The 24,445-nt window shown below is 41.7% G+C and overlaps 1 protein-coding gene across 13 annotated transcripts in view; it reads right to left on the bottom strand.

Moving 5' to 3' along the window:
- Positions 1-24,363, bottom strand: part of PROM1 (prominin 1) — a 64,950-nt gene extending 40,587 nt beyond the window's left edge. For 3 of the 13 annotated variants that reach the window (XR_010304021.1, XM_064151390.1, XM_064151399.1), the window contains exons 1-5: positions 23,727-23,813; positions 18,679-19,091; positions 4,918-4,976; positions 2,020-2,046; positions 324-529 (exon numbers count right to left, since the gene is read on the bottom strand). Coding sequence is in view for 12 of the 13 variants with exons in the window: in XM_064151390.1 (XP_064007460.1) it covers positions 324-529; positions 2,020-2,046; positions 4,918-4,976; positions 18,679-18,898 (512 nt within the window). In the remaining variant the exon portion in view is untranslated. Of the gene's footprint in view, positions 1-323; positions 530-2,019; positions 2,047-4,917; positions 4,977-18,678; positions 19,092-19,464; positions 19,570-23,005; positions 23,027-23,726; positions 23,814-23,865; positions 23,960-24,053 lie in introns of those variants that run through there. The other 10 variants (XM_064151400.1, XM_064151396.1, XM_064151394.1 and 7 more) reach the window with 9 other exon arrangements.
- Positions 24,364-24,445: the final 82 nt, after the last annotated feature.

Genomic DNA, 24,445 nt, shown 5'->3' with positions numbered 1-24,445 from the left:
TAACAACCTAGGACACAGTTTCTCACGTTCCTAAGTTCAACTGCCAGCCTGAACCTGGCACAAATTTCATGCATCAAATTCAGGCTTGGGTTTTTTTTGTTTCACATCTACTTTCCTCTCAAGTGAGTACATCATGATCTGTGGATAGCAATGGTTGCAGCATTTTTTTTAATGCAATCACATTTTCTCTAATAAGCAAAAATATTACTTAGTCCAGTAAAATAATTTCTTCACCTGTAGGCTAACACAGTAACAATTTGCCATATGACACTGCAAAATCAGTGCTATACCAAGCTTCATATTTTTCTCTTTATTATACTTGCCTTATTATTAATGAAGCAACAAAAAGAAATGTTGCAAAACAGCTCCTTTGACAGTCAGCATTTTTCTTCTGTCTTTGATGCATTTCCCCACCACAGTTGTCACAGCAACGACACATACAGAAGCAAAGTCCCACAAGAGGCAGTAACAAAACAAACAGCAATCCCAAGGCTGCAGAGACTATAAAACCAATTTCATAGTAGATGGCCTGCAATTCAGACAAAAACAGTGGTAATAGCAAGTAGCACACAGTAACTGCAGTCAATACAGACCAAATCATTGAAAATCAAACTACAGACTAAACCATCTACTTACTAAGTCAACAAGGTTATGGATTTGGTGTACTTTGGCACTAATTGACAACTTCTCTAACAGAGACAGATAACATTGTAGATACTGAAAGCTAAGAGTTATTCAGCTAGACATCAGCCAGGTGACACACAGAAATGGGTGCTACAACAGAAATAAGCTCACAAGAAACAAACGAGAATCAGTGCAATTGAAATAGGTTAAACATTAAAGATTTGATAATGTTACTGTTTTGGACATCTGTTTCAGAAAAGACCCAACAAATGCCAGTTGACTAGATCAACACTTCATCTGGGAGGGGGAGCAAAGCTTAGCTTGTTCTTAACTCTTTATCAGTTAGGATTTGTCTGCATCACAAAGAGAAGTTCTACACTGGATGACTGACTGCAATGGCAGAACTTTCTCCCAACTGCTGAAGTAAAAACTGTTCAGGGACTGGAGAACAGGAAGGAAGAGATTTTAAGTTCTCTCAGGTAGAGACATTTATACTGATGCCAAACAGTAACGCAGCAGCAACTGAAAGGTCGCTTAGAGAAGCCGGAAGGAGAGGGAACGATGCAATGCAATACTCTGACTAGCTTTTACACTGGCAGCAGTGCAAGTGCCCCAGTGCTGAGAAGCTGAGCCAGGCAGCCCTGGCATAGCCCCACACAGGAAGATGCAGCTTCCAGGGAACTAACTACGAGCTGGCCATTCTGTTTCACTCTGCTGTGAGCACAAGACAACACACCCAGAAACGATCCAGGCAGGTGTCTGTGCACAGAGATAGACAGCATGGAGCAGGCATGCCCCCAGTAGCTTTTCTTCCCTGATAAATCTCTCTCTTCCCAACTTCAGAAGAACTAATACTCAATACCACTACTTTGAGTCCTCTTCCGTTTTACTACTCTGCCAGCACGAGGCCAACTTGGCAGAAAAAGAACGGAACTGAGGCTGTGTATTGTCCTGCAAAGCAAGTTACAATTTCTTACAAGCTATCAATCGTGCTCCAGTTCCAGCACTGCTGATGTCCTTCCTCACATTCCCTAATTACCAGCTGATGCCAATACAGCAACCAGCACCATCAGCACAGCTGCAAATTTCTGACCCAATTACCAATTCCAGGATGAAATCTATTTCTTTTACTGTTATTAACTGATGGTTACAAGCTGTTATCCTTTTTGAAGAATTCTAAATAGATGCTAGAAGAACTGGGAAAAAACCAAACCACAATTATTCTGCCTTCTGGTTAGGTGACTAATTCAGAATTTTGACAAATACATTTTAAAATAGGTTAAACAAAAACCACATTTTAAATAATGCTAAAAATAGTTACAGATGTTTAAACAGTAGTGTAAACAGACACAGTTAATTTCTTTCCAAAGCGGTACATCTACTGTAGGACATTACCTGAAGAGTCAGGACAACATTTTCTGGCTGTAGAAGTCAAAACAAATGGAGAAGGTGTATAATGCACAGGCAGCATGCACGAAAACAAATCATGTGAAAAGTGAACAATTAACCATGGCCAAGACAATTAACAATAAGAAAACAACCAAAGGCCATTATAGTAAAATAATGCCATTAAATGATTATGGAAAATTATTTACAATAAGAAACATCACAGACAATTGCTGTTTTCCTTGCTCAGTGAAAGGAATCTAGGATTTGTCCAAATATTTCCATCCTAAACTAACTAAATGACCACATATTTCTGCACTGAGCATCTGTTTCACATAATTTCCAACACATCTCACAGAATAGAAGGTCAGAGATTGCATTACTTTGTGGTTAAGCAATTTCTTCACAAATTCCACCTGTCATAACTGACCTATAAAATTCCTGACTTTTTCTAGTCAATGCTTATTTTATTTTGGCATAAAAGCAGTAATTTCAGTAGCAGTTTGTAGACATGCTAAGCATGAAATTCACCCTCGCTTTCAAATTATTCAAAAGTTAAAAAGAAAAAGCATTTTAAAAGGACCACAGAAGTCTATTTATCAGGTTCTTACCTGATTATCTGTAATTTCAGAATAAATAAATTAAAAAAAACCCAAAACAACAACACACCAAACTAAACATTCGAGAATTCCAAATTAATCCAAATTCCCCTTTGTTTTCACAAGGGAAATGGAATTTCTTGTATTTTCACCCTTCACCTCTGTATGGTAATTCCACACTCTCCACTTTCTCTCAAGCAGAACTGAAAAAAGAAAGTGGGCAAGCTACAGAGAGCAAGAACCTTCAACATAAAGTTTGATATGTCAGAATCAAAAATACTCTCAAGATTAAGGATTTTTTTTTCCCAGCATCACACATCTTTATGAAGTTTCCACCATGCAACTTGCTTTAAATGCTCAAAATCATATTTGGAACTACACTTTCAATGGGAGAAAATCAAACCCTTACCCTCCCTTAAAAATTTGGCACCCAGAGTGATTTCTAATTGCTTTAAGCAAGCACATTTCCCAGGAGAAGTAAAGCATCAGTGAGTTGGCTCCCCCCAGCAAGCATGGCAGCTGCACTCAGCTGCTAGCCTGTCCTGGCAGATTGCTGTCCCCAACAGGATGGGGAGATGTTGATGCTAGAGAATCCAACTAGGAACACAGGGGTACACAGCACAGAAGTGGAATGGGCCTGCTGGGTCACTAACACATTCTACAGATAAGTTTGGGGGGAAAAAAAAAAACAAAAACAAAACAACAAAGAATCCAGAGGAACAACAGCAGAAATGTAACAGGCTAAGCACTAGAACCAGATTTCCTGCTCATGCTACTGAAGGGCTGGTCCTAGCACTTGGGGAGCTATTGAGTCTTCTCACATGGATCCATTTGTGCCCTTTCCCTTCTATGACAGCACCATCTTTCACCCAAGTAGGTTTTTTCTTCCTGATGCCACCTGATGCAGTAAAACAATACCCACACACTTGGATATCACACAGAAGTTAGCAAGCTACTGGAGTGATAGGCTCATGGTCTGTAAGATATGGAAACATAAGGCTTTCCCCTCTCAAATCTCAAGATTGTTCAGGTCACGCTGATTCAAGCTCAGAGCCTCTATGCCAAGTTCCACACTCCTCTTCCTCTCAGGTACCCTATACTGCAGGGACTATACATAAGCAGCTCACACAAGCAAACTTGTCTATTGCATGGTTCCGGGCAAGGTTCCTACTGCAGGAATCCAGCCAGTGACATTGGCTCAAAGATCACAGAATTAACCAGTTTGGAAAAGACCTCTAGGATCATCGAGTACAACCTATCACCTAACCCTTCTAGTTAACTAAACCACGGCACTAAGTGCCTCACCCAACCTCCTCTTAAACACCTCCACAGATGGGGACTCCATCACCAATCTGGGCAGCCCATTCCAATGCAAATCACTTTTTTCTGTGACAGACTTCTTCCCAACGTCCAGCCTAAATCTGCCCTGGCACAGTTTGAGACTGTGTCCTCTTGTTCTGTCACTTGGTGCCTGGGAGAAGAGACCAACACCCGCCTAGCTACAACCTCTTTTCAGGTAGTTGTAGAGAGCAGTAAGGTCTCCCCTGAGAGTCCTCTTCTCCAGGCTAAACAACCCCAGCTGCCTCAGCTGCTCCTCATAGGGCTTGTGCTACAGCTGCCTCATCAGCCTTGTTGCCCTTCTCTGGAAACGTTCAAGCACCTCAACATGTTTCTTAAATTGAAGGGGCCAAAACTGGATGGGGTGTACTGTCTTTGAGAACAGCCTAAAAGTAGATTCACACTATCTTTTATCTTCTCTTACTACTAAGTACCCTATGAACTGCTACTGTTACAGGATAATCACAAACTTAACTTGAGCATGGAAAATATCCTTGGTGCGATCAGCACACTGTAGACTAAAACATGGTATGGGAACTTCATTTTCCAAAGGCACCAGAGCTGGCATATCGATTTGGGTTTTTAAGGACAATAGCTGAAGCTAACATGAGAGCTGAGCAACAGTGCCTTTCTAAGCATTTTTAAACAAAAGTAGCATGTTTCAACATACGGAGCTTTCAGTCTCTGTACAACAGACACCACAATCACATTACAGATGGAATTTATAAGTGAGCCCTAACTATGCTCAACTTCTTTCCAGTGGCTTACAAAATTTTCTTCCAAAACTTTTTTGAAAGGTTTTGGTCCTAAATCTGCTATGAAACCACCACACACATAATTCACAAATTTCATTCTGGTATCTTATTGTTACAGATTAAAAAAAAAAAGCCTGAAAATATTTTTTTTCTGAAACAGGAGTGTCAAAATCATTGTTTTAATTATTCAGTGCAGATCCACACAGACTATTTACCTTTTGATAATCGCCCTGTGTATTTCCAAACTTCTGCTGTGCTAGCTTTCTGATGAGATCTGAAAATAAGCAAGAATATTCCAGAGTTTTAAACAATGTAAATAAAACAATCAGTGTAAGGAGGATGGTGTGGATTTTACTGTTAGATACTCAAGATGAAACTAAGAACAGACATCAACAGGATGAGCAAACACGTTTCCATAAACCTGTCTTGTAACAGCACTTTTAATCAACAGTATCACAGTATCACCAAGGTTGGAAGAGACCTCACAGATCATCAAGTCCAACCCTTTACCACAGAGCTCAAGGCTCTGTGTATCGTATGAGCTCACAAGAAGATAACCAGGTTATCTATCAAGTAACCAATTCCCCCAGAATATAGTGAAGGTTTTTCCAAGGTCAACCTCTACACAACAGCATCATTGTTAGAAGTTAATCAGTTCCTTGGATAAAGTTGCATATCAGTTCTGCTTGATGTTTATGATAAGTATATGCATGTGTTCACATATACAGTTAGATACATAATGTAAAAACCAAATATGTCAATGATGACTTCTTGACTGAATGGTGAGAAAGGCCCTTTTATCTTGCAAACATCCAAATCATGAGGGTTTTTCTTCTTTTTTTTTTTTTTTTTTTTTTTTGTCTCTAGAACAACAGCCTTTTCATGGAGTACACAATGGTGCTGAAACAAATCAGAAAGCCTAAGGTGTAACAAATACAGGAACCACGGGAAAAAAAGAAAGGAGAAAGTTAACACAAATAGTGCCACTTAACTTTGTCAGTATCATTTCACACCACTAGCTTCTTTCAGTAACACCCAGCTGTGGGAGAATTCTTCTGCAGCAGGATGAGAGCTGGTAAACATGAGAACTCGTGCTGGGAGATGTCCTTGAGTTGGAAGCTACAATGAGCAACCCACGCACACCTGCAGGGGCCTGGGCCTGCCGGCCCCCTGGGGCGGACACAGCTACAGGGGGCTGAGCCTGCCAGCCCCCTCGCGGGGACACTGCGGTTGTTACTGACACAGGGCAACCTATCTGCACCTTGCACGTGGCTCTGGGCCAATCTGTACTGTCCACTTGTGCCAGCCCAAAAGTGATTGTATACACCTCCTCTGAGCACTATGTAAGAAGCTTCACTGCCCTAATAAAGTGTACTGATGCATAGAAGTTGCTGAGTCGACTCCTCAGTACCCCGATCTCGCCTCTCGCCAGCCTCCAGACTCTGACACCCAGCAACTGCAACAAATGGATCACTTCTAGGAAAACTCCAGCCTACCAGACAAAGTTTTGCTGGCTGTATGGGAATCTCTGTCGGGAATTGTGGCTTCTGGTCATTTCTGTGACACTGCACTTGAAGAGGGGAACCTCCAGTTCTCAGACTCTCTGGTTCAGAGGGCCACTAATGACTCTGGGAGTGCTCCATGCTGGGCTTCCTGCAAGCAGCAGCATTTGCATATCTGGAAGACGTGACTGACTGAACTTCAGGTCTCCTCATACTGTGAAAAAATACAATCTGAAGGAGCACACTACATCTCAAGGAGAAACACTCTGCCCCTCATGTTCCTACAGAGCTGGACTTCATAGTACTGTTGTCCCACTGCAAGCCCCTCCATATGCAACTGAAGTCACCAGTCTTAGATTCAAAAGAGGCCCTGTATTGACTGCTCATCTCCAAGCCCTCTCAGAAACTTGTCACAGTTCTTATGAAATCCTTTCAGTAAGTTTGCCACATCCTGTATGTGGCTCAGAAAAACAACCCCCTAAGCAAACAATATCCATAGTCCCTGCCCAACACTCTGCACCAGCAACATGGACTCAACTGGTCTGCAAGTTGAAGAATTGTAGAAGAGTTCCTTGCAGAAAACTACATCCAAGTAAAGAAAATACACCACAGGGAGACAACAACTGCTGTTTCAAGGAAAGTGCAACCTTGCAAGCAAGCTGCAGCCAGCAAGACTGTCAAATTAAAAAAAAAAAAAAAATCTGTCAACATGTCACAGAACTGGCAGGCTGCAAATCATCCAGATGGGAAGTGTATTCTAAAATGCAGAAAGATTGCTAGCAGTAGATGATCAAGGGCTCTCTAACGTGAGGCAACCTTCTTTTGGAAAGACCACACACATAAGGCACAATGCTGAATGCCATAGTAATAAACTCAAAATATGTGTAAAATAAGCACCTAGGAAGAACAAAAGACTCAGATCAAGTTTGACACATATATTTATGGGCATCTCTGTGCGTATATATATATATATGTACATGTGTGTGTATGCATATGAAGAACTAATCAAGAGACACAGAGGATGGTTGAGGCAGGAAGGAACCCCCTGAGATCATCCAGTCCAAGCCCCCAGCTCACTGCAGTCACCCCACCACAGGTTATCCAGGGCCACATCCAGTCAGCTTTTGAGCATTTCCAAGGAGAACATCCAATAACTAAAAGAACAATTGAAATACAACCACCCTCAAACTGCTCTGATTGCTTGTGATATACTTAACCTGCTCGGAACGATCCTGATTCACAGTTTCCATTTATATTGTCTTTGTAATTTATAGCTTGCCAGTCAAAAAAAAAAGAATTACATAAACAAGCCTGGATACACTATAACAAACTGATGCAGAAAACTGTATTTTCAACGTGGTTTTGAAATTTAGAGGGTCTAAATCCTGTTCATCAGAAACTAAAACATCTTTAGGTTTATCATAAACAAGAAAGCCTGAAAATAGGTAGAAAATACTTCCCACATGGATTAAGTTAAATAGTGAGAACAATAAGGGTTTTATACATAGCACAATGGCTGCTATTACACAGCCGATTTTTTCCCTTAATTTTCCAGAATGTGAGATTTCCCTGCTGAATAAAGATTTACTGCGGGTATTACTTTGTAATGATTTTCAGAAGTAACATGACACTTGAGGCTGTTTTTCTCACCAGGCAGCACACAGTGACTGAGCAGTCTTTGCCACAAACTTCAATAGCCTTCAGTATCAACTGGATTGTTGATTCCCAGTTAATTCATTGTTAACTGATTGTTAACATTCCCAGTTAATTCATTTCAAATGAAATGTGGAAGTCATACATATTTCCCATAAAAATCAAACAGAAAAGAAAAACAAGTTCTGACTACAACTGCATGTGAGATTTTACCTGCAGTTACTCATCAACACATCTGTAAGCAGAAACGTGTCCAAGTGGTTCTGCAGCATCAAGCAGCTCCCTCCTCATTGCAGGCAGGGTTAGACTATGTAGATTATCCTTAAAAGTCTCCTCCAACCCAAGCCATTCCATTGGGTTTTAGAGGCATTGACAGCCATCATGACAGCTACATTTAAAGGATAAGCAGAGGGACATTCTGTGCCAAGTACTGTGTAAACATGAGCATCATGTCTTCACATATGGCTGCACCGCTCTCTCTCTAGCGCGGTGAGGAGATACCTCAGCTCACGTTTAACTCGGCCTGTGATTCTGGTATGCTTTTATGAAGCACCTGCTCCTATGTAGACAGAACATCTCACTCAAGGAAGTTTTATATGAAAGTGAACTAGGGTAACTCCATATGACTATGACTCTCTTCCACATTTTTGGTGGAGGCTGTTCTCTGTTTCAAACAGAAAAGTGCTAGGAGGGTGTGATAAAAAGTGTTGTCCTCTATTTTCAAACTAATGGGATTATTTCTGAAATCTTGGCTTGACCAGCTGCACACATTGTTTCATAGGACCAGTAATCCAAGGCTTTAGCACAGAACACATTTTATCGTTGGGGTTAAAGAGATTTACCTTGTCAGGCTCACTTACACAGCTAATTACATTACTGCTTTGCTCTATCTCCCTCCTGCTCTCATCACATATACGAAATGCCATCTGCCCTAGTAAATCTGACTAGCCAGATGAACTCTTAATTTACCAATGCAATTGGTGTTGAAATATTAAGCACCTATGAGAAGCCCTGGTTAAGGAAACAATCACCAACTCCTGCATTGCACAAGTAGTATGTACATACACTTAATATCTCATTACCCAGATGAGAAAAATGAGGTTTGCAGTAGGCTTGCTTCTAAGGAGTGCTCAACAGAAAAGGGTAGCAAAAACAATAGATTTAAAAATAAGCTGTCTGGCTGTTAAGTAGCAACAGAAATTAGCTACAAATTCCTCTGCCAAGAAAGCTCTTCAAATCTAGGTGACAGGAAAACAGTTGGAGTAAAACCTTTGGGAATGCTATGTCTCATCTTCACTCAAACAATTCCACTGAGCCCATTCATTTATAGTGCAACTCCAGCATTAATCAAATTATGCCAGAAATTAATTTATCTTTTTATGCATAATGTAACATATTAGGCTTCTATTCCAAAAGAGACTTTGAGCAAACCAGTAAGAACCATGACTGAAGCATTCATATCACAATGAATGGAGTTTTTTTCATAATAATGGGAGAGAATTACATAGATAATATACATGATAAATTAAAAACCACTTAATAAATAAATAATACCATTAATTCCATGATATGCATTAGAATGAGGTAGCATTTTATCCCATTCCCCTTCATCTCTAAGAGTCAATAGACTACACACACTGAACAGTTCAGTCTCTCTCTGAATATGGGTCAGTTAGATCACATTTACTACCATAAGTAACAACAGTTAGTCTGAAATTAATGAATTAAAATTACTTCAGCCTTCATTTTTTCCTCTCTTAGACTAATTAATAACTCTTGCAAAAGTCCAAGAAAATCAGCAAAGCTATCAAGAATCTTTCCAGCATCACATAGCAAGTTTTACCACAGGTTCAGTTCATTGATACTTTATTTGCTTGGACTTGAGCAGGGCTTTGGTTACTTCCCCAGAGTTAGAGAGCCTCCTGTTGTTGGCCTTTACTAGGGTCAGATTTAGCTCCCATTGCAGAGGTCTCCTTCAGCAGGTAGCATATTTACTGCCACTTAAGTACCTCAGAGTTCTGCTGACTCCCTCACTGTCCCTAACCTCACAACAATCACTTGGCTCTGGTTCTACTGCTGAGTGAGGCCACGGCTCAGCAACGCGAATGGCCAAAGAAGCCATCATGTATGTCAGTGCTGAGAGGCTCCTGGCACTCTGCTCACTCCATGCTGTCTGCCTTTTCTGAAGAGCAAGAAGAAAACTCACTCTGTAGCCCAAGTGGGAAGTCTCAGAGGTGAAGAGATCTTCCCCCTTCCCATACAAATAAGATACCATTTTAGTACACAGATGATGAGTCTAAACTATGCTTTCACTGAGTCTAGAGACTTCCTTTCCAACTCCAGATTCAGAAGATTTACACTCCCTTCACATTTCCCTCAAGACAGACTTGGTTCAGAGCCCCAGTCACTAAAAAAAAAGAAAAAAAAAAATCAGCCTTCACAGAAAAAATTCTACCTACAACTTCTAGGTAAGCTACCTCTATGTAATTCCCACTTTTTCCCCCTTGAGTTACTGAGAACACCAAGGCTGGTTCAACTTCCACCCTCCTGATCCTCACAAAAAGCACAGGTCCTGAGTGACACCTATCCTTGCTCCTTCTGAAGCCTGCATACAAGACCACTTAATTACACCACAGAGACGGTGACAGGAAAGTCTCTGTGCAATCATCTGTGTATTCATCTGCAATAAAGAAATAACGTATAAAAGATATAAACCATCAGCCGTGCACTTGGATGAGGAAAAAAAAAGGTAAATAAGAAAGACACTTTGCTGTTGTATCTCACCACTGACATGCACAATGAAGCCCTAGAACTTGTTATTCTACAATGGTTGAAGGAACTTGTTTGAATGGAGGTAAGAAATGGCAAATACATAGTATACTGCTTAAGCATTTTAACTTCTCACCTCATCTACAGCAACCTTCTTACCCTCTTCTGCCTTCAGTATGCTGTTTTCTCTCATCAGCACCATCATTGTCTATTCCCATTCTCTGATTCTGCACTCTTATAATTACATGTTGACCAAGAGAAATACACTTACTCTATCACACTCTGGCTCAGTCACAAAATCCAATAACACACAGTATGACACAAGTGAAAACACCATAAATGCATTTTTAAGGTCTCACTAGATTTGTAAAGTATTGCTTCATTCACAGTTGAAAGAGCAAGCCAACTAGACCACCTAGAAATGAGTCTTAGTTTATACTGGATGCGGTGAGGGGCAATGTGAGAGGGGGTAGAGCTGCAATATGCTGCAGGCAGCAAGAGATGAACAGATGTGTGCAAGATTGAAATTGCACGAGTGGACTGAACAGAGTGAGCTTTAGCCAGAGCACAGGTCGGACCAGGCACAGTGCAACTGCTGAAGATAAGGAATTTTAGATCAGTAACAGCTGCTGAACAAGCAGGCTACAGTAACCAGAACATGAAATGAACATAACTCCCTTTGCACCCTTTCTGACAGAAAATACCATTGATCCACTGAAGAAATTACTATCATCTGATCAACTGCTGTGTAACAATCAATAAACTTCATATGTGCATACAAGCAGTTCCTCAATTTCCCCAAAAAATGGAAGAAAAATAAAAGTTTTACACATTTAGCTTCCTCAAGGTTATTAGTCAGGAAGACCAAATGTATAATTTTTAAGCCTTCCACGGAAAATCCTCACACCTTCAAGCTGCCACAAACTTGGTTTTATTCCTTTAGCACAGTCACATTTTCTGTTTAGGCACATTCTGCTTTCCACCAACACGCACAGAAAACATTAAAGAGCCTGGTCAGGAAAAGGTTTAAAGACAAAAAAGAAATTGTCACACTACTGACTGTTACAGGACACCTAGAACGAAAGATTTCTTTTCTGAAAATAACCTTTGCAGGGCCTTTCTAGTTGTTCTTTAGTACAAAGAAAGTTCTGTTCTTGCTGAAGTTTTGGAAAAAGAACAAAAAGAGAGAAGCCTTTAGAAAAATCTTTGCTTAGGAGGCTGCAATAAATTTGCATACATCACGCAGACACAAAATCAAGTAGAAAGCTTTGAAGATGTATTCCACACACAAACTGCATTCTCCCATTTTCTGAAGGCAACAAAACTTCTGCAGCACAATGTTTGTGCCATAGCAGCTATTTTTTGCCACTTTCCAGCAGTTACCTAAAGTTCTCCCTAGGCCACCATCTGGTGAGGATTTACAAGAGATTATGGGCAAAGATTTAGCTTGGTGTACTGTGTATGCTTGTCTGGTTTAGCATGCTGCAGAGACTGAGCAACTTCTTTACAGCATGAGTTGTGTAGATAAGCTAGACAAGTAACTGATCAAAGTAGTAAACATTTAGAATACATAAGCATTGCCCTTTTTTTGTACTCCTTTCCTGAGAAGTTGCTGTAAACTGAGGAAAAATCCTCTCTTACATCACATAACTCAAATTACTGTAAACACAAACTCAGATAATTGGGAATGACATGCTGGAGCCCTGCTGGTACCAGCTTTTAATTACCTCAGTGACTGGCACTCTGGCAGCTTCACTAGGACACCTCAGAACTATCTTTGTTTTTCCAGAGAGGGGAGAAAAATATGGGAAGTGGGGGAAAAAAAAGTACAAAAGGAAGGAAAAAATGAAAATATTTATCAATGTAATTAAACATTGACTATGAACATTATGGAAAAAGATTTATTGCAAAGATCTATCAAAATCTTATTACTTTAAAAAAAGCCATAATTTAACACGACCCAGGAGGTTGTTGCTCTGTAAATGGCAACATAAGCAAATTGTCAGACAAAAATAGAGTGCTAATGTCACCTAATTATGATGGCCTGTAACAAAAAATAAAAGAGAGGTGGCAAGTCATGTGACTGTTTACCCAACAACAGACAGTATCTATGCATCCTCACATTATTAACTCAAATGCTTCTAATAGCCACAATGAGGAAAATGAGAGGTCCCTTAGAAGCTTATGAAAACATTATTCCAGGTAAGTTCGGTGACGTCCTTTGTCCCTCTTCCCAACAGTTCCATCCACTATGAGTTAGAGAAGAGCAATGGGTTCAACATCATGTGCATAGGTAAGCACCTGAAAATTAAAATGGAGGTGAAGGAAGGACAGTAGAGTAGTTGCCACTGCAACTTTCAGATTTCCTCAGACAGCTCATACCTTGCTCAGAAAGTGCCCAATCCACTTGCCAGGAAACATTCCCAGCAGAGAGGACAGGCACAGCTGTCTAATTTGGAAGGGGTAGAAAGCAGTTTAGGCTTGGGAAACATGAGCCAAGTCTCAGTACCACACAACTGTAGGCCTATTTTATTTATCACTCTAGTCTAGCCTCCAAGAGGTACCACTGTTTGAACTGCCTTCCAGCCTATGACCACAGTCATCTGTGGTAGGCACTTCTGAACACCTTCCCCACAAACTAACCAAACTCCCGCAACTTCTGCTTGAGGTCGAGTTTTTATTGGTTTCTCCCTTGTGTACAAACAGTTGTGAAGCTGGATTGTCATTTTCCAATTGCTGCCACAGCATGTGTTTTCCCTCCAGTGCAGCTGGCAGGTAGTAGTAAGCCAGATCAGGGTGAGTATTACAGATACTGTAGAGAAAGGATTCCAGACATGTGTATAGTTTGAGATAATCAGGTACTGATTAAAAAATGACTTGCATATTTTCTACATAAATGTCTGCAGAAGAGATTCCTTGTTTATGCAATCCAACAGAAGTAGGCAGGAAGACATCACGGCAGCATTAATGTCCACAACTGTAATTTGCTGCAGTAGCCTCTAGTAGATAAATCTGTTTAAGTTTCTCCTCCTTCCTAAAACTTCTGTCTCCTCCCTGTCCACAAAAAATCCTTTCCACAAGCAATCTGTTAGTCTGTCATTTGGAGCAGTTCAGAAGAAAAGGAATTACTCTTTTGAAGCCTAAATAAGAAAAGCAGGCCTTAAATCTGCTTCAGAACTGTTCTCAGACTGTTCCTTATTTACATGAGTAAGTCATCAAGAGCAGCATCTCTTAACTTTCCAGCATGATTTCTTGACACACTACTTCTTTAAATGTATATGAATGGGCAGAGAAAAAAGCCTAGTCCATCCTGTATCTTCCTGCTGCTCCATCTTCCCCAGTATTTCCAACATTAAGACACAAGAAATTTCTTTCAAACTATACAGCATATTACCAAATAAAGGAGCACTGCAAGTCATCCTCTTTGTCCCAGTTCTGCCTAAATGACACCACCACTACTTGCTATATATAACCTTTGTCACTGAAACCTGCATTTTTCATATACACACTTCAGCTACTACACTAGATTCACACCACAGCTCTAGTCACAGTGCTAGAAAGAAGCCAGTCACAAGGATGTGGTAAAGGCACTGACGCTACGGCTTACAGAAATTGTCATTTCACAACAGTTTAGCCAGTCCAACAGCTAACTTACTAAAGGCCATGTCTTGGTCTTCTTCCCCTCCTTTTCAGCTCCTGCACCAGCAGTTATACCCGTGCTCCCAACCCAGCTCCAGGATGCAAGCTTCAAGAAAAATCAATCCACCTGCACAGGGGTTTAGCTGTCAAACACTAGCTCAAAAAAAAGCAGTCTGTCACATCAGGGCAGTTTCATGCTCAAAATGAGAATTCACATAACTGGAAAAGAGATATTGTAATTTCGGTTTTCATAAAAGGTCACAATTGTTTCAAGACCTTGAGCAGTATCTTATATTGCTGGACTGCAGCCTCTGCAGGTGAGTCAGAGCCAGAGTACAGCCCTTTGAACATATTTCAGTGCATACATGCCCAATGTTACTAGGAAGGTCTAAAGCCTAAACACAAAAGGGCATTACCAGCTGCACAAAACTGAGTTCAGCTACAATGCTGCAACATCCAGATGCATGCCTTTTTTTTTTTAAGAGGAGCTGTGGAAGGTTACTTAAGAGGAAGCAAACAGAAGTGGGCAGCCAAGAAGTAAGACATTCCAAAAGGCAAAGAAGTTGTAATTTAAAAAAAAAAAAAAATCTGACTTACTGAGTTTAACTGAGGGAGCAATAAAGTGAGTTTTGATTGCTTGCCTTAGAACCTCACATCTAACACAGCTGATTCTTTTTTTTAAATTTAAAAAATAAAATCAATATCCTAGGAGCTCAACAACCCTACTTACACGTGCATTTTCTACTCCAGCTACAGATACATTCTTTATTTTTCTGCCCAATTATGTGATTTTTATTTTTGTTAATGTTAAAGTGTTTTAATTGCTGAGTACACTCACATGAGACATTAATTGCAGAGTCAGGGAACACAAGTTTAAATGCTGAACTCTCCAGTTTGAAGCTGCTTTAAAGGTTGACATGGTGAGATCAGGAAGACCAAAAGGGGTAAGACACAGGACTTTGCGTTAAAACAGTTAATTTTTGATCCTCAGTCTTAGGCTTAAACTGTTCAACAAGTGAGACTCCACAAACAGAAAGAGCTGAGTGGTACAGACCAGGTTTAAAAAACAGCTTGTTCTTGTTCCCCACAGGTAAATAGCACATTTTACTCTTCAGGCTATGTTTTGCCTAGGAAGTACCTGCATTCAGTGGAAACAAGGTCATCCAAAATGAGAATGCAGAAGCTGGAATGAAGCAGTTGTAAATTAAGAGGCACGGTTGTCCTGCAGTACCTTCAGGTACAGTAGAAGGAGGTAAAGAGGCCTGTAACTTTGTCTTATTTCACCTAAAGGTAGGAGCAGGAGCTTTATTTCCAGACTTTCTTTGTGAACTCTTCATGTTTTCCTTACAAGATACAAGCTGCGAAGAAGATTTGCTGTGCACATCCTGCTGGCAAGTAGAATCTCAGATTAACATAGTCTTAGTGCAACTAATAAGTCGTTTCCATGGGAACAAAGACAAAACCATGATAAGATACAGCAGTGAGAGGATCATTCTGACCATGCCCTGTCTACACCAAGTTCACATCTGAAGGCCTCCAGCGCAAGTGATATACACCACATCATAACCATGAAATGACTTAATAATGAGAAAAACTGAGAACATTTTGCTAATGTCTTCTCAGCTGAGTGAAACAACTTGGGATTTGCCTATCACCTATTTAAGTGGCGCTACTAACAGCAAAGAACAATTACCTTCATTCTACCTGTGTCTCAACATAAAGAGTAGCAGCACCATCATCTGTATTTTAGAAATTAAGAAACCAAGGCACAAGATTCAAGTGACCTATCAAGCTTCAGACAGCAAACCAGTGACCAAACAGTCTTTTGCACCTCAGTGTATCATTAACTCGAAGTGGAAGCTGCTTCCCTGCATAACAGTTTATGGAATAATAGAGAGGAAATTCACTCCTCTTTACACCAGTACCTCATCTAGGTGAAGACAGAAGTATCTGACCAGTGAAGATGAAAGCAGAATCTATTTACACTCACTGAAGCATTGCAATCAGATATCCTAGGTCACTTCTTTGAACTAGTTTCTTGCCATATCTCAGGAGCACAGTGCTAGTCTTCAAGACTTAGCAATTTAAAAAATACCTTAAAGGAGTTACAGTTCCTTGCCCTGGTTCTGCTGCTGTGCTTTTTACATGAGCACTATATTCAATCCCATTAATAACTTACCTATTAAATCTAAATTTTGATTAAGTTCAATGGCCACAAACCAGATAGTATGAGCAAAATTAGAAGTAAATAATTACTCACTGATATTTAACTCAAAAAACCCTCACAAAATATTCCTTAACTGATTTTTTCTCATTTAAATAAAGCAACCCCTTTCAACTTTTAAGGAACCTGTAAGAAAATGAAGATAAATGTTCAGGCTTTGCAGCATGCAAATACCTTAAGAACATTTCCCAAAGACTGATGTACTTCATCTTATGCTTTATCCTACCAGTATAAAGCTCACACTAGCTTTCTCCCTATAAAACATACTTGGGACTGAAGGATTTATAACTGTACTATATTCACCTCCATCAGAGTGCTACTGAAAGCTCAGACATAACTTTCAAAGGCAGGAATACCTACATACAATTAGACAATCTTGTCACTTTTCTTTCTCCCAGCTAAGAATACTAACAGTAGATTGAAAAAGCAAAGACCAAGTACTTACAAGCACTGGGAAAAAATAAGACTACCAAGGGCATCAATCATATAGATCTTTGATAAGTCCTATGCCTGAAGCACACTTCTCTATGTTGCAGCTGTATGTGGTACACTTGGGCATCAACCTGGAGCTAACTCTTCTGAAGCACTAACACAATCAGCATGACAGAGTTTTGAGTTAGAAACATCAAAAGGCTTGCTTTCTGTGTCCAGTTGTGATTATATTTATTTTGATCTCTGAATCAGAATTAACTCTATTGCAAGTTGGCAGTTTAAATCTTAAAAAAAAACAAAAAAAAAAAAAAAAAAAAAAAAAAAAAAAAAACCAAACCATTTAAAATATGTAACTACACCATTAATACACTGAACGTGAAAATAGAACAGCATATGGCAAAAGAGATTATGGGGATTAAGCAATTAAATGGTATGAGTCAAACCAACATGATCCGTCAAATCTGTATTTTGCAGTGAGGGACGTGGGGGCATGGGAAAATGACTGGACCTACTGCAAGTAATCAAAGCCAGGTTGCTAAATATTACTGATTTGGCAAAAAGTGTCTGCGAGGAAGGAAGAAGAGGTACAAGATGTTCAAAGCTTGGAAGGTAAGAAAAAGTTATTTACTTATAGATCTCTATGCTGCAATTCACAACACCTGCATGACACAGAACTCACTACAAGCAGCTCCACAGGTCAATAATCTTGATCATTAATTCTATACTCAATTATTTACATGCTTAGGACACATCATATGAAATCTGACATAAGGTTGTAACCCAATTCCTGTTAATATACAGACACAGTAAACACCTCAGTGAAATCAAGTTTCTACCAAACATTTAAGCAAGGCTCTAGACAGAATGAAGGAACGTTTCTAGGAGTTGAAAGCAGATGACAATCCTAACATAGCAAGTCTGGCAGAGATGCAAAAAGTACACCTGTGTATTTAATGAAAGTAAAGAGGCCACAAAAGCAGAGCTATCTAGAAACAGTTCCTCCAAAAGGTAATGTTAGTCAGCTTCAAGTAATCACCCTCAACACACCTTGTTTAAGACCTGCTCAGAAGACAAGCAGAACACATGTTGGAGAACTGATACAACTACCACATCCACAAATGGAGTTTCTAAAGCACCCTTTCATCAAAGCAATCTCAATAAGCATACACTGATATCTTAACTTTTCCTTCAGAAGGGACAATTTCGTAGGAAAAAAATAATCTCAATAAAAGAAATGCAGCTTCGATTCCTGATGGCTTACAATGGAACAAGAAGTCACACATGGCTGTGGACGCACAGATATTAAGATAAATTGAATTTACTTTGAGTTGCTAAGTTTCCATTTCTAAATCCTTTAATATCTGACTGTGCATCATAATATGTCAATCTCAGAGCAGTCTAGTATGGAGTATTTAATACAAAGCAGTTTATGCTTTACTCCTACCTCATGCTACAAAGTGTACACAGGAAGTTTCAGTGAATAAAAAAGCCTCAAATGCATAACCAGCAACTCTGAGATACATAAGCAAAGTTCTGTGAAATTTCAACATTTCACTTTCATTAACAACCTTCCCTCAACTACATTTAGCAGAAAAATGCTGGTTTTTAATTAAACTGCATGTATTTCCAGGACATAATACATGCTACTAGCAAAGTCTTTCATATAATTTACTTTCAAAATATGGTTTTGGTATCTACAACAGGGTGAAACACATCAACAACAAAAGTTCATTAAAAAAAAAAGTTTATCTGCTTACCTTGAGGAAAAGCATTTGGCTGCACTAAGTAGAGGAATGCATGTACTATTTTAAACAGAATCCCTATTGGCCCAGGTTCATGGTATGCACCTGTATCATACATTTTGGTCGGTACAAATCCAAAATCCAAAGTCCCAGGAGGCGGTTTGTATATGGGCTGTACCTCTGAAATAGTACTTCCACAAAACAGCAGCAACAGCAAACAGAGTTCCACAGCCATGGCTAGCAGTATTCATAAAACTGGAGGTAGAGATATTGGTTCCACCAAGACTAGAATCTTCAATACTTTCACTCGAGGGTTGGCTTTCTAGCCAGGAAAACGCTGGTGTGCCCTCACACGTTTTATTCTTCAATGTATTCTTGCTTTGGAGTGGTACAGAAGCCTCTCAGTGAAGTGACTCAGCGCACCATCTCTGGTGAAAACAAGAAAGAGCTCATTACCGTGTATGTAAGCAGATGGGAAAGTGAAAATAACCTGAAATCATTCTGTGGAAACTGATCTATAGGTGTAAAAGCAAGTGAAGTATACGACAGAAAAGGAAATAAGGAAGATTGGAGTCTGTGAATAATGTGGTCTACTACATACACTCTACTTGGAAGAGGGAGGAGAAAAAAAATACACAATTATGCATAGTTCCAGGTCAGTGAGTTTTCAAAACCAAACAAAGCAGAGCATTGGGACAGCTCCAAGGGAAACAAAACTAAGGAAACAATGTTTGAATTGCGGTTTTGACTGCATACAGTAGGTCATGTCACAACAGTTACACAATGTGTTTAATCAGCCACCTGATGGTACTGTAGTTGATGGCAATTATTACAAGTTATATCCTGTAGCTTCTTGAATCTCAGCCTTCCAGTAAAACCTTCTAGATGCCAGCTACTCCTAATTGTCCTCCAAGATTCTGAAAAGAAATCATTCATCACTGAGGAGTTAAACTAAAAAACAACAAAACTTCACTCTCCTGACAGGTGACAAAAGGGTGTCAGTAATTACCTCCTATTAACACAAACCGTCTCAAGGCTCTCCTTCAGAACCAGAAGTGAACAATTTTTATTCACAGCTTGCTAGAGCAGAATGGCATTGAGATAGTTTTGGACGCTTACACCTGTTTAAGAAGGTTCTACATCCACAAAAATCACAGAAGTTCAATCAATCACCACTTAAGAAACATAAACAGAGCCTCCCCCAGGTAAATAAAGCAGCTGATCACATAATCTATCTGGAGCGAGGCAAGACTACTCCATTGAGAAAAAAAAACAAATCCAAGCAAAATGAAAAAAACAAAACCAAAAACCACCTTCTGTAACTTCTGTTCCTTTCTAACTTCATAAGTGATACACTTTTTGAGCACACCAGCAATCACCACACTGACTTATCTTTGAAATGTGGAGGTTTACCAAAGTGTCACTGGAGAAGATACAAAGGAACGCTGCTCACAAGTTGTCCACTTGAACTGGGGGGCACCCAGCACAAACAGCCTCTGCTTGGCCTAGCTGTGCTTCTGTCACTTTTTCAGGCAGCACTACCCAATAGTAATGTTTTTAATCTCCACTTTGGTGTTCACTTGCAAGAAGAGCAGGCAAATAAGGCTAAGAGCAACCCAATCCTACACCAACAACTTAAATTCCAAAGTGCTTCCAAGTCAAAAAGACATTTAAGACAAAAGACTTAAAATTCAGTAGTAAGACTTGAGCCTCTCCCATGCTTTATGGTCTCTGGCAATACACAAGCTACCTTTCTGAACACCAGTTGCCAGAAACCATGTCGCAGGTTTGTTTAGTAAGCTGTGCTGCATTCAGAAGACAGATCAAGAAAAATAGGGAACAAAGGAATACAAGACCAGATCAAAGAATGAGAAAGAGTTCTGTTTCCTTAACATCTAACTGAGTTAAGAAGAAAAACTCAATTCTTTGTTTTCTCCTTATGGCTAGAGAACACCAAGCAGGACCAACAGTAATAATGCTATGAACAGCAGAATTACTCAAGCCTTATTCCAAAGAGCAACGTTAGCAACCACTGTGAAACACAATGCTCATCACAGGAACATAAGAACTTAGACTATATCAAGCCATGACTACTTTCCTACCTGGAAAAAAATATTTTGTTAAAGAATAATGAAAGAGGAAGGGGGAAAAAAAGAAGCCCAGTTCCAAAACATTCTTTTCCCTGCTACATCTTTTTATCTTAAAACTAGTTTTCTATGGCCTAAAATATATTTTTCTGTGTCTTTTTTTTTTTTTTCCCTACCTGAAAATGACTCAAGATCTAAAAAGTTCCCAGGAGCTGTCCTTACCTTGATATTTTCCAGAAACTTAACTGGGAGAATATAACTAGTTAAACATGCCAGACAAACAGCATTCAAGAAGACAGATCTATCCATGAAAATTGTAACCGTGAGAACTTCAAGAATGACATACATACAAGTGACACTTTTAAAGAACTACAAAGCAGTTTATGGTACTCTTCGTGGCAGCAGGTGGTCATCTCATTTCCTCAGAAACAGCATGGCACCACTGCAGTCAGTGAGCTACAGTAACTGTCAGTACAGCTCTCCCCAAGTTCAAGTAAACAGTCAAGGAAAAGAAGCAGTGTGAGTGAACCTTTGAAATGCTTATATTAATTATCAAGTAAGACACCAGTTTCATTACTATATTTTGATTAAAACACACACACCGAAATATAACCCCTGATAATTACTTAATAAGATACACAATATTGAGCATGTTTTATTTATTTTCTGTGTGGTTTGCAAGTGTCCACCTCTGAAAGACTGGAGAATTTGCTTTTTATTCTGTGGTTGTCACCAATATTCTACACATACACATCACTAAGCATAATTCCTGGGATTTAAACACTATCTGTGGAGAACTCCATCTCCCTTCTACCAAGCATACTGCAGTATTATCAGTATTATCTCCAACAGAGGTGACCTGTTGTTAAAAATACTGTATTTTTTCCAAAACCAACAAAGCTTCAGTAAGTCCACTGTAAGTTTAAGAAGGAGAAGAGGAGACAGTGCAAGAGACAAAAGTTCAGCAACTGCATCCATGATACATCAACTCTAAGTACAAGAGCTTAAAAACAGCAGGACATCCAGCTCTTTTGTTTCAACAGGACTGGCCTCCCTCTGTTTTAACACTGGAATCCATGCAAACACGCTGCATTGCAGCGATGCAATGATGCACCTTGCGAACCGAAATTCAGACAACCAGAGGCTAGACTGCTAAAGGTCAATGTGGGAGCCTGCTGGTGGTAAACCACAATGGGATGATGGAAGATGTCGCTGTCCATAGAAAGCCAACAGAAAGGATCTGGCTATGTTTGTTACATTTAGTCACTTGAAAATCTAAGTCCCTTAAGTGAGAGTAACCACCAGAAGAATTAAATCAATTGAAACAGCCACAAGCCAGAGAGTCACAGGTAGATTAGAACTCTTAAGCATGCATTAAACAAACTCCACAGTACTGCTTCCCCATTTGAAAGACATAATAGAGCAAGCAAACCTAATAAGCAGCACAGACTGCAGAACAGAATCTGGCAGCACTTGAAAAACAGAATCTGCCACACAAGGTGGTCTTAGTATGCATCTGACATGCTTGCTATACGCTCCAAACAAGTGCGTGCTCAGATCAGGAAAACTGAATATTCCGAACTCAGGTCACTCCGAGTAGCTACTTATGTGAAAATAAATAACTAGCAGCACACAGAGAGAGACAAAAAAATGTGCTATTTTACAAGTCTTAGTCGTTTACAAACAACAGAAACAGACCTGTAAAAATTCCAAGTGAGGCATCCTCCTTCACTTCCAAGTGAGGTCTGATTTTTATCTGACTGCCTAAGCATTTAAATATCTTTCACTAACTAAACTACAACAAGAAACGTTTAACTTAAAATCAAGTGAGGCACTTACCCTAGTATTGAGAATATTCCCTGTGAGAACACCATCAAATATAAAATCTAAAACACAGTAAAGCCAGCTCATAAACTGGCAGAGTTTTGGCAAATGGGAGGACTGAGTACGTGTCCCAGTACCAAGACACTGTGACGACAGACCTCATGTATGAATCACCTCTTCATCCTCCTTCAAATTATTAAAAATGTAGAGATCTCTTCCTCTACCATGCCACTCAGTCCTTGATCTGCAAACTGCATATTAGCACGGGTACCGCAGCTCTGCCTCTACTGGAAAACCGACCGATGTGGTAGTTTCTTCAGTTGCTCGCCTGCGTTTATGTGAGCAGAAGGCGGCAGAGCACACGGGGACTACCACAACTTCCCTTTCTCCTCTGCTCTCGGATGAAGTCCCCAGTTTACGGCAGAGCTCACCCCAGCCGAGGATAAGGTCTGGCCACTTGGGGGTGGGCTGGCGGGATCTGCCCAGGTACACATGGAGCCGTAAGCCGCCAGCAGCACCACCTCAACTAACTCCCCTCTGAGGCGGCATTCGCCACAGCGGGCTGCCGTACCGAGCAGGGACCCACAGCGGGAGCGGACGGGCCCCTTGCCTCCTCACATCCCCGCTTTCACCGCAGAGCCGAGGCAGGGTTTTGCCTCCCTGTCTCCGCCCCTGACGAGCGGATTTCGAGGCCAGCACGGTGTCCCCGTTCCCCTCCGCCGCCTCCTCAGCGCTGCTGAGGCCCCACCGCCCGCTTCCCCACTCCTCGCCCCAGGCAGGTGCCCTCAGCGGGAACCTTCTTCCCCCTCTCCCCGGAGACGCCCATGATTGTCCCCAACCTGCTCCCGCCACTCTGTTATTCGTCAGCCGGAGGTGCACAGCCGACTCCGCCTCAGCCGTCCCCGCCACACACGGACCGCCGGGGTGGAAACCCGCTACCCTCAGCGGCGGGCGGGCGGGCGGGCGCGCGCCGCCCCGCTCTCTCAGCGAGCGCATCAGACCGCGCTCGGCGCGGGCCGCCACACACCCGCCCAGCCGTGCCGCAGCCCCTTCCCCCTGGCCAAACGCGTCCCCCCCGCAGAGCCGCCCCCGCCTGCGAGCTCGCCTCCTCGACTCCCCCAGCACAGACTTGTCCCTCTGCCCTCGCCTCACCCTCGCCATGGCTCCCCGCTCAGCGCTTCCATCCCATGGGTCGCTCTCCCAGCCCTCGCTGAGCTCCCCAAGGACCTCCACCGGGCCCTCCCCACAGGCAGCCCCACTCCCTCAGGGCGCCGTCGACCTCGACGGTCACCTGTCTTCTCTCACGCGGCTTTCTACAGCGAGCTCCCGCCCGCCGACACCTCTCCTCCCCCGCAGCCGCACTCTCCCGGCCAGGACCTTCTGCTGCCCGCAGCGGGAGCAGCCAGGGAAGGCAAAGGAGCCCCACCCCCACCTGCTGCCTCTCCCGGTCCCGCCTCGGGCAGGGCGACCCGTCCTCACCTCCCTCCCTTCGCTCGACACCGCTCACCGGCCAAGCGGAAAAAGCGAGACGGAGACGGCAGGGCACGGTACGGCTCGCGCCGCTCCGCCTGCCGCCTCAGAGCGCTGCGGCGGCGGTGCTGGTGGTGCCGCCCGCGCATGGATTATGGAGGGCGGGCTCTGCCCCGGGCCGGGTCTGCGGGACCACCCCGGCAAGCGGGGGCTGAGAGCGAAGAGGAAGAGGAGGAGCGTGAGGGGTTTAACCCCGAAGGGAACCGCCGACCATCGTGCCAACGACAGGCGTCGTGCCACGGCGGCCAAGCAAGTTGGGATGAATCCCACCCGTGCCGACGATCTGTTGCTCGCCGGGCCAGGCTGGTTCAGAGCGGGACATAGCCGAGAAGGTGCCCCGA

This window comes from Pogoniulus pusillus, chromosome 11 (assembly GCF_015220805.1).
Source record: "Pogoniulus pusillus isolate bPogPus1 chromosome 11, bPogPus1.pri, whole genome shotgun sequence".
In the NCBI taxonomy this organism is placed as follows: Eukaryota; Metazoa; Chordata; class Aves; order Piciformes; family Lybiidae; genus Pogoniulus; species Pogoniulus pusillus.
The sequence above is the reverse complement of the archived record's forward strand: the minus strand, read 5'-3'. Positions and strand labels throughout refer to the sequence as shown.